This window comes from Schistocerca gregaria, chromosome 8 (assembly GCF_023897955.1).
Source record: "Schistocerca gregaria isolate iqSchGreg1 chromosome 8, iqSchGreg1.2, whole genome shotgun sequence".
NCBI classification, from domain to species: Eukaryota; Metazoa; Arthropoda; class Insecta; order Orthoptera; family Acrididae; genus Schistocerca; species Schistocerca gregaria.
The window spans coordinates 232,632,460-232,644,137 of NC_064927.1; the positions used below are offsets into that span (position 1 = coordinate 232,632,460).

At 42.6% G+C, this 11,678-nt stretch overlaps 1 protein-coding gene across 1 annotated transcript; it reads right to left on the reverse strand.

Annotated features, from left to right (window-relative positions):
• Positions 1-3,551: 3,551 nt before the first annotated feature.
• Positions 3,552-7,158, reverse strand: LOC126284985 (trypsin delta-like). Its single transcript, XM_049984275.1, has 2 exons — positions 6,779-7,158; positions 3,552-4,060 (listed from the first exon to the last, which is right to left on the reverse strand). The coding sequence occupies exons 1-2, from the start codon at positions 7,142-7,144 to the stop codon at positions 3,662-3,664; spliced, it is 765 nt and encodes a 254-aa protein (XP_049840232.1). The 5' UTR covers positions 7,145-7,158; the 3' UTR covers positions 3,552-3,661.
• Positions 7,159-11,678: the final 4,520 nt, after the last annotated feature.

Consider the following 11,678-nt stretch of genomic DNA (forward strand, 5'->3'; position numbering starts at 1 on the left):
GTTGCAAGCTGTGGAGTGGTTGCTCAGGAATTGCAAAGCTGGAGGAGAGAAAGAGGATATTAGTGGTTTAACGTCCCGTACACAACGAGGGCACTAGAGCGTAAGACAGGATTAGGAAAGAATGGAAAAGGAAATCGGCTATGCCCTTTCAAAGGTACCATCATGGCATTTACCTGAAGCAATTTAGGGAAATCGTGGAAAACCTAAATCTGAATGCCGGTATGCGAGTTTGAACCGTCGTCCTCCCGAATCTGAATGCACTGTGAAAACCAATGAATTGCAAACAATGACCACAACTCGTGCCATGTCATTCTGACGAAGCCATGAGGTGGTTTATGTTTTTGTTCTGAGTATAAAGCAACAGAAAGCCCGTAACCTCTAATGGATTCTATTCCTCTTCCATATCCAGAAGAACTAATGCACAGACTGGGAGAGGGCAGCAACTTTTCACAAATACATTTAAGAGTGGTGTGTGTAGAGCTACCGTTGGACGAGCAATAGTAAAAATTCACTTAGGTTTATTTGAGTTTCTAAGACTACCGTTTGTAAGTGCTTCAGATGCTGCAATTTTTCAGTGATTCCCGGAAGTGTTATCATAACAACTTTCAACATATACAGTTTATTTAGACGATACTTCAGTAAATTTCTGGAACAGCCGTGCAAATACTACTCCTTAAAATTCTGTTTTGGGCGCGTATTGTCCGGCCATCGTCAGAGGTCATAACACTAACGACAATCTGCCAAGCGCGGTTTTATATGCTCCACCACGGCGATATTGCGTACGCTGGTGACAGATGTTGGTCGGAGGGAAGGAGATACACCTACACTCGCGGAATTTCTCTGGATTTTAATTACACTGAGTGTAGGATTACCTGCCTCATGCAAATTAAAATCATTTTCTGTATTTATTAAGTTAACTGTTAAACTAATTCTTTGCCTTCGTGGGAAATAGAATCTTAAAAGGAAGAAGTCGATGTTAAAATATTCACCTCAGTATAGTTCAGCAGGTGACCCGTATGTATACAGTACTCTGCCTCAACCTTTTATAGATACGGGTCATTTCATGAAGTACAGTGACATGAAGATTTTATCATCCACCTCTTCCTTTTAAGGACCTGTTATCAAATATTTCACAGACATTAGATTAACCTACAACTCAATACATAGCTTTTGATGGTTTTAATTGGCATAAGGGATGGAATCGCACTGTTGGTGTACTTAAGTTCCAGGTAAGTCGTCAAGGTGTTACCGCCACCGAACATACATCGATAAGCAAATCGAATATCTGAACGCTTTCACCACAGGTGGCGCGTGTGTAGGAGTGCCTCTTAGCCACCGACCAGCATCTGTAATCAGCGGACGCAGTAGAGCCGCAGTGGAGCTTATAAGGTCATGCTAGGCACCTTGTTGTCACTCTCTCGACTCGTTCTGAGGATAGCCAGACGATACACAGCAGAAATATTAATCGAATATGCCGTGTTTGCATGGCTGCATCACCGAAATTTAATTATTACGCATTACACCGCAAATAGATAAAAATCCTCACAGTTGGGTTATATTGTCACTGCAGGTTGTAAGAATGCTGAACAGTTAGCCAATTCACACTGCTTGTTCAAAGTTGAAAGATAGCAATGCAAATCTTAATTTTCAGGGAAAGCAGATACCACAGATATTAATTTCTACGACGAGTAGAGGGCGCTCCGGTATACACGTCGTCTCCCTCACCACCACAGGGCCGTCGCACGGTGGTCGACATAGAGCAAGGGATGGACTCACTCTGACCCAGTTTGTGACCTCCGATGAAGCAGTTAACATAATCTAGAAAGGGACACCAGTTCTAGGCAAGTATCAGGTGGAACTTTTCTTTCGTAAGTGTCAAAACTGTTCTTAAAGAGAAGAGTTCATAATTTTCAGAATCAAATGATGCTGTATTTTATTCCATGACTGTTGCATTTATTCGACACTCTCCTGTGTCGATGGACTGTATAATGTTACCTGATTCATTTTATATCCGTATAATAAAGTGAACTAATGTTTCACATATTATGAATGTCATAAGGCATCTCCCAGAGGTACTGAAGAACCACAGTTATGACCGATGGATTGTAGTTTCGTCAGGTTATTACATATATAGAATTCATTAACAAATGATATTCGGTTATATCAACAATATTTTTGCAATAAGATGAAAATTTTTTACAACTTTTCTTACATGTACATCTACCTGGCCTACATTTACAGTTACTTTTCTTTAATTCTGACTATCATAATTGATTTAGAGTTTCCATGATTTTAGGGAAGATGCTTAAATATTTATACATACACTGACGCAACAAAGAAACTGTCACACGTATTGAAATACAGAGATTTGTAAACAGACAGAATACGGCGCTGCGCTTGGGCAACGCTTATGAATGGCAGCAAGAGTATGGCAGAGTTGTCAGATCTGTTACTGCTACTACAATGGCACCTTCCCAAGATTTAAGTGAGTTTGAATGTGGCGCACGAGGGATGGGACCACAGATGTATTGTAGACATGATGCCACATCACATGGAATATCGCACTAACCGGCTTTTCAATAACCATAGCCAAACACCATACATCATGCACTGTCGACTGCATACAGAGTGTATGTGCACAAGCTTTGCTGCAGTTAACACGTCCCGCTCCCGACATTTCCCTTTACTGTGTTTGATCGGGAGCTCCACACTAATTATATGTTTCGTAGCAATTTTCAGTTATTCCTTAGCAACTTTCAGTCGTTCCATAATAATTATCAAGCAGTAACATTTTAATTGAGAAGACAATTGTTTTCGACTTAACAGACATTGTCATATCCTAAATAAGCAGCGATACACAGAGTGCATGGTGATAAATTAAACTCGAAAATCTGTTTAGACGCGCTCTGTTTCGCTAGTCTTAACACATGTGGTGATTGCTACAGGGCCAGTACCGGGGCACTAGTCAGATACATAATTGTGACTAGGCATATCACAAGGAAGTTCCACTGCCAGAGTTCTTGAGCATTTTACCACGGTTATTTGCTTCTTTCGACGACAATTGTATCGATTTAATGTCGGGACGCTCTACCAGGTTGGTTGTCCTCCTCATCTGACTTTTATTGTTATCTCTATAAAGCTTACTGACGAACATGAGATACAACATGGGCCATGACGCATGCCTGGTTTTCTCATATGATAGTGCCCCCTGCACAAATGTCGAGATTGGTGCTCTAATGAAGTTGCCTTTATCGGCCTGCTAAGAACATTCATAAACGCATACTTACAAGTGAAGGAATCTGAAACATTAGCTACTTTCTGACGTTAATACCTGTATTCAGTTGTCACACAACACAAAACAAGGAATACCTAAGCACTATAAACTTGCGCGAAAAATTATTTCCCTTTCATTTACTAACGCGTAGATGAAGAAGTTTTCCACAGACAGTTGTCTGTAATTCGCGTACCTCGTCTTCAGTGTGTTGTCTCCAGTTCGCAATACTTCCTACACAAGCAAAGAATTATGCTAAAATAAATAAAACAAGAAACGCTTGCGTTTCTCAGATTCTTTATTTAAAAGAACAAAGAATTGCAGACAAACATTTTGTTCGGATTACATATTCCAATGATGGAACCCAGAACAGTAGAGAGCCCAGAGTCCTTAGACTCCAGATGCAGATCGGATCCAGGAACGCAGGTTGCCGACGTTGGAGAAGACACCGGGGGTGGCCTCGCACCTTGAACTGCCCCAGGAGACGATGCCCACCTGGGTGCTTCCGCTGACCAGGGGACCACCAGAGTCTCCGCTGCAGACGCTCTTTCCGGCCTGGCCGGCGCACACCATGCGGTCGGTCACAGTGTTGATGTTGGCGAAGGTGTTCCTGCACGTGTTACGGTCCAAGATGCTGATGTCCACCTTGAGCAGACTGTTGGCGGAAGGTCCATCGGTGTACGTGGCTCCCCAGCCAGTCACCGTTACGGCGAGACCACCTGGTGGGTCGTAGTTGTCACTGGCGAGGCCCACTGCCTGTGCGTTCGAACCCAGCAGAGATCCGGACACCTGAAAATCAGAAAAAAGAATGAACATGTGCTACATCGAGCGAGGTGCCACCTGTTACTTAACGTGTGGGAACTATATATGAGTGTGTCAAAATACCATCATCAGTGTAATGAGAACATTCTGTCAGGAGACGGCATTTCACAGTAGGGGAAGGAGGGTTAATCGTTGTATTAGAACAAAATTAATCCACTACACAGTGGGCATATATGAGAGTAATCATTAACTATTTCACAAATACAGAGACCCACTTCAAAATTTAGAGAATGTCGAAGGAGAAGGTTCAGTATTCAGAGTTATGCAACCATCATCGTCAGTATTTTCTCCAATGAGAGGTATTCAAATGACCTCCCCTTCTAGCTCTGTCAGTTGTTACCCTCTTCATTTTCTGATGATTGTTTTCTACTCTGGTACTATCCATCACCTCGTACCTTCCTCATCCTAATCTTCTTGTTCTATTCATCGTTTCGTCCATAACATCCTACAGTAAACTATCCGCTCTCAGCAGCGTCCACGACAATTTTATGAAGGACAACAAATTCTCCACTGACTGCAGAAAATATTCATTTCACGACAGAATTTTCGGGCTTTGGGCCATTATTAAGTGGTACTGCAAATTATTTTGCTTCACCATCATGTCAGTTTTTTAATCCTGCGGCATTATCCACACATCAATTTTAAAGTCTGACAGGTGACGACGCAAACCTGTTCGTAGTACTACTTGAAAATGACCCAAAGGCCGAAACTGCAATAGTGAAATAAATAATTTCTATAGTCTATGGCGATTACGATGTTGAATACTACAGGAGTATGAACCCCAATCATGAGAAAATATCGCAAAGGCCATTGAGCTTCTTCTTCTTACTATCCTTATTTTTTTCTCTCTTCCCACATTGTCACTTCTCACTTTGTCTACTCATTTTATATTTTCCATATTCCTCCTAATTTCTCTTTCCTCCGTGTCCATGTCTTAGCTCCTTATAGATCCATGCCCCATATGAATCATCACGTTAGTCCCTTCTTCAGTTCCCTGTCCATACACCCGCATGGAAGGTTCTTGTTCTTTTTAAACTCCTCCATAGCAACGGCTGGTTGCGTTTTCGCCTCATGATTAATTCGCATGTCTCCTGTGATTGTGCTTTCCAGATATTTGAAAGCGCTAACTTGGTCTATGTGCTCCTATTAAGCTTTTTAATTCTTGTTTCTCCTGCACTTATTAGCATACATTATGTCTTTTTCTTCTTAATCTTCATTCCGAATTCTTCACAGGTGTTTATTCAATTTTTTTTCATATTCCGATTATAGTACTTTCGCTGTCTGCCAATAACACCTCATCATCCTCAAATCGAATACATTCTATCTGCCTGATCATGAAGTAAGTAGCATTCACTATCATTAGCTGTAATTTATCGCACAGCCCAGGTAATCTTTCTCGTCTTAATTGCAACTACCAATCCCATACATTGCTACAACGGTTTCTCCTACTCCTTCCATTATAATCGCATTCTTACAATGTCCCCCCAAGTACTCTCTACTAGTAACAATAAGGCGGCATGTGGAGTGGAGTATAAAAGTAGATCTAGATGCTTCCCATTATAGATACGTCGTTTGGAAAGAATGTCTTGTTAAAAAAATTGTGACACACGTAGAAGTTCTGATGAGCTAATAATCTAGTAAGTCCAACTTTGTTTTACTGCTGCTTCCGTAACTATATTTACAGGCAACCTCCTTAATGTACGCTACTTTCTCAAGGCACCATTACAGAAATAGTATCCAAAGTATAGTTGAGACTAGGAAATTGAGTACAACAGAGACTTGAGAAAGGCAGACCATGTAGTGAACCGTTATCTTTTCAGAAGACCACTTACCGGTTTCACTCATTTAATTTGTGGAAACCAGAAAAAAGCACCTCTAATTCACGGAATGGAAAACTGAACACCTTTCGTCCAGAATACATCAACTGTTACTCTCATCTGAGGTACATTGTTATAGTCGTAGGGACAGAACAAAATATTCCCCACCATTAACAAGTAATGAGAAGTGCACTAGTGATGAATAATTCAATAAAATTGACCATCTGGCTATGAGCCGTATGGGACCTAACATCTGAGGTCATCAGTCCCCTAGAACTACTTAAATCTGACTAACCTAATGACATCACACAGATCCATGCCCAAGGCAGGATTCGAACCTGCGACCGTAGCGCTCGCGCTATTCAAGAGGAAAGGGTCTATAACCGCTCCGGCGCAAAAGGCAGCGATTAATAATACCTGATGACCAATGTTTTGAGTCATACCCCAGTCCCCTTGTAGAAACTAGCTGATGCAGAGTTTATGTGTCAAGTGTGTTCCGGTAGCATACAATTAATGTGCAAGGGTAGGACTCTCTAAAATGCACTAGCTCTGTACTGCCTGCAACTATCGGTTCACTGCCACCAATCGGACTCGTTGCCTGGAGGTCCGTGACATGAACATGCTACACATATTTGCAAAACACTCGCGCAACAGGTTATCTTGTTGATGTAAAATGCTTGAATAGGTGAAGGAAATGATATTGTAGTCACAGAACAGAAGGACTATGAAAACAAGAACAATTTTTATGATAAACGTGGCGGCATCGTGTTGTACACCAAAGAGAGAAAACCTACCAACATCAGCACTCAGGTGATCTAGACAATGTTCAGATGTTGTATTAAATCTAATTGAGGCATATACCACACACCTGGACAACGGCAACATCGTAGTCCACGGTATTTTCGTTGTACGATCCATGCATGTAGCCAGAGCTGGCGCTTCTGACGAAACCGCCGCTTCCACGGGTTGAGGTGCCGGCCCGGAAACTGATCAGAGAGAGGCTCATGCCGTCCACACAGTGAGCAGCCGTCAGCGCCCAGTTGGAACTGATGATGGAGGCACCACAGATGTGCGAACCGCCGTACTGGAAAGACAGTTGCCACGGGTAGTTGGCTATGTTGGCAGAGGATCCTCCAATGATACGGCCATTACCCTTGCTCCACAGCCTGGCCGGCGTGGGCAGAGCTAGAGCAGAGCTCAGCAGGCACACGAGGAAGATGGCCAGGCGCTGCATTGTGGAAGTTGTGACTGCCACAACGTCCGTGCTCGCCCTTTATATACTATTAAAACCGCAGACATAGATGGGGTCGACGATCTTCATATCTCGTCTGCGCTTCATCACGATCTTGATAACGGTCAAAATAATTACACGTGTCTTATTAAGTGTGTGTTCTCACAACTGTGATCTTACTATTCAATCGCGCACAGCTGTAGTGATATAAATTTTATCAGTTTGATGAGTCCTTGATACGAATATAGATGACGACGGTGATTGGGGGAAATGATCAACGTTCTGCTTGATTGTTACTTGTAGCAACGTAACGGTAATTTGTTACCAGTCCACTACGCGTTTGATAAATGTCTATTAAGAAAGTATATAAATAGGCCACAAAACTTTAGTTACCTTGTAATCAAGTTCACGTTCACTAAGAGGCTTTTAATAATTCACACACAGCACTGTATTTTTCTTTTCTTCAGTATAGTGTCATTGAACTTATTAGCAATACACGTTTCATGTAACTTAACCTTGTGTGAAATTTGTGGTGATACTTAACACACACGATTCTGCCACATTCCAATCGCACATAGATGTCCATTAAATATCATACACATTGTATTCCGCTAAGACATTAAAAAAAGAAATTGTAGAAATTGCTCCTTGGCATACAGTTGGCATCGTAATTTATAACGGATGATTCAACCCATGGACGACTATACACATACACCAATCTGCAAAACAATATATATTGTTAGCACTAAACGGCTGTGTAAACACACTTGAGTTCTTACAAACAAATAATCTTGAGCTAATAACAAACTTTTAAATGCATACAGGGATTAGTGAACACAGGGTTGTCGATACGAGACTGAATGTTTTAACCCTCAAATTCTCCATAACTTGATACATTATGCGTTCTCATATAGTCGAAGAAGAAGCTGTGGTGTAGTAGTTATGATATTAGATTGTTGCATGGAGGGTCGTAAACTGTAAAATTTCAGTTTCTATATTAGGTTCAAGTACATTCTATAAGTATCCAAAAATTGGAAGAATCATTCTACTAGAATGATCTGTAGCTGTATATATACTGTATGTGTTATGGCCGTGGCAGTTCGCTCCGCGCTCTTGTGTGTGCTAGTGCTGAATAGACCTTCGTCAAGTTAAGTTAGTGTTCGTGATTCATCTACTTACACCTTCCTCTGCGTGACGTTATTCTGGTGGAGATTCTGGGCTCTGGGACTTATGACAGCGCACAGTGGCTCCCATCAGGCCAAAACAGAGCCGCCGTTTACTTGGCGAGAAACCCGAGTTGGGGGCCATATTCAGGTTAAAATCTACCGGAGACAGAAGAAGAAGAGGACGTTACGATGGCAGTAACTGTGCGCCTTCACTTGAGACATCCTTCTGGGTTATCTGGTGACGATGCCCAAGATCCAAACAAGTGGCTGAAAGTATATGAACGTATAGTCAATTTAACAAATGGGATTACAAGGTGTGTTTGGCTAACGTATTTTTCCACTTGGATGGCACTGCCAAGCAATGGTAGGAGAACAACGTGGAGAAGTTCACAAGCTGGGAAGTATTCCAGGCGAAACTGCGCAAGTATTTCGGGGACACGCAACGACAGAAGTGCAAGGTTGTAGTTAAATTAAAGTGCATGTCACAGCGTCCAGGAGAAACTACAGCATCCTACATTCAAGACATTTTGGAGTAGTGAAAAATAGTGCATCCTAGAATGAAGGAGGAACATATGGTTGCAGATATGACGGGTGATGGTGAGGACATGTATCAATCCCTACTCGTGAAGTAGGTTCTGACAGCAGTCAACTTCACAAAATGGTGCCAGTAGATCGAGACAATGCATCAAATAGGAAGTACACGAAAAAAGTTTGAACGGCTTCCAAACATCACACCGATGCCTGTGATGGAGGATACGACTGATGTCACAAGTGTTCTTCGTCAGATAGTGAAAGAGGATGCTCAGAAGCTAACTGGATTGCACGGCGAGCAAATAACCGAGATGCTTGAAGGTCATAAGGAAGGAAGTGGAACAGACATTGAACCCAATCTCTGGTCCTTCATTTCCCTTTAAAACGGTAAATAAGCAGAGGCCGAGGGGAAGTTACGTTCCTACAATGCCGCATGAGAAACCTGTTTGGGCACCAATGAAGATTGACGTCTGTAGGACCCAGGATAACCAACCAGTATAATTCCGCTGCGAACGACCGGTACATGTGGTGCGAGAAAGGCGGCCGATATTTGATGACGCCCGCGCCAGAAGACAGTAGACCGATATTAGCCGACGACAACTCCGGGACGACGAAGATGAACAAGAAGATGTGGGTGCAGGACGACGTAGGTCACCATCGCCGCAAGCTAGCAACTGGAGAGGACGCTCCCCAACACGCCGATCAAGATCTCCATCGCCGTTTAGTAGCTGCATCCCATCACCTACAAGCTGCAACCTGGAAAACTAAAGGATGCGACTTTTCTTGGAAGTGAGGCTGACAAACAGAAAAATTCTCGACTGTCGATGACTAAAAGCCCAAGCTGTTGTGGACTCTGGAGCATCATGTTCAGTCGTTTCGGAAAAGTACCGTCGCTAATTCCAGACAACGGTATTCGTTGACAGAAAAACATCTCTGCTTAAGGTGCTTAATGTGAAATATGTAAAACCTATAGGAAGATGTGTCAGTCGTGTAGATACAAGTGGTCATACAAACCCGTTAGAATGAATTGTCTTTCAAGAGTGTAGTCATGACATCATTCTCGGATGGGACTTTTTGAAAGCTTCTCAGGCAATTATAGATTGTGGTCGCTCAAAATTATGCTACATGAGATACTGTGGACAGGAGGTTGTATTCCTGCAGTAAGGTAACTTGGTCATCCCAGCCTCTGTTGTCTCGATTAAGAACGTATTCGGAAAATTGTGGATAGTTAACTGTCGAAGAGAAACGCAGATCCTTCCAAAACGCATGTGCCTGGCAAACACTGAGCCGTTAATTCAAGAACAGCTGAGCGTCATAGAAACCTCCCATGCCGAGACTGTGGGCGAAAGTAGCGCTACCACTACGAGACAAGAGCTTCAAACTCGAATCTCACCGGATCTCACTAAGGAACAACAAAAGACGCTACTTGCCATTCTTCAACAGTTCTCTGAATCCTTCAATCCACAGGTGAAGACCAGATTAGACAAATCGACAGTGAAGCGCCGGATTAGCATTGGAGAGCATCAACCAATAAAACAGAGAGGGTCTCAGCAGCGGAACGTCGAATAATTCGAGACTTCGCAGAGCCCACGGTCGTCACCAGTGGTCCTCATCAGGAAGAAGGATGGCAATTGGAGCTTTCGTATTGATTACAGGAAGATTAGTAAGGTAACTAAAAAGGACGTTTAAGATCTTTCACGAATTGACGATACACTAGATTGTAAGGAGGGGGGTAAGATTTTCTCAACGTTGGACAAGTACTCTGGATACAGGCAAACCGGTGTAGATGATGTCGATCGTGAGAAAACTGCATTCATCACCCCTGAGGGCGTGTATGAGTTTAATGTATTGCCGTTTGGTTTGTGTCATGCACGAGTAACTTTTGAACGAATGCACCTGAAGTGGACCATGTATCTTAGCTATTTAGATGATATTATAGTTTTCTCAGAGACATTTGATAAACACATAAAAACACTGAGATCCGTTCTTAAGTGTCTCCAACAAGCTGGACTGAAACTTAATCCAAGAAAATGTCACTTTGGAGCAAAAGAAATCATAATCCTTGGCACCTTGCGTCAAATGAATGTATGCGGCGAGACCCAGAAAATCGTAGAGCTATAACGGAATTTCCTATTCCTGAAGGTGTTAGAGAAGCTTCCTCGGAATGAGTTCTTATTACTGTCGTTTTACACAGGCTTTCGTATCAAAGCCAGGCCACTCCAAGAGTTATTAAAGGCCGATGATAAATTTAGCTGGGGTGTTGCTCAGCAAGATTCTTTCGATGTGCTGCGAAAAGTTCTGACGACTGACCCCGTACATGGTCTGTATGATGAGAGAGCACCTAAAGAACTACACACAGATGCCAGTGGGCATTGGATCAATGCCGTTCTGGTGGGGATTTCTGACGGAAAATAGAAAGTTATAGTATATGCTTAGAGGACACTTACGAAAGCCCAGAGAAGCTACTCAACTAATGTCTTTCTGTGATCTGGGCAATGTGCAATTTTCAACAGCATATCTATGGAAGGCCATTCACAGTTGTTACATACCATCATTCACTTTCTTGGCTCACAGGTCTTAAGGAACAACACGACGACTCGGCAGGTGGGCACTACGTCTCAAGAGTATGACATTACCATCGTGCAAAAAAGTGGAAGAAAACACCAAGATGGCGACTGTCTCTCAAGAAACACTGTGCACGACTATCAAGACTTTGATGATGAAAGTGACTCTCTCGCTGCAGTCCAGGATCTCTTTGCTGAGCAGAAGAAGATATCTCGAATTATGCTTGCCTTAGATCGGTCAGAGGATCTGAAATGAGTTTTTAAGGTAGTTACTTT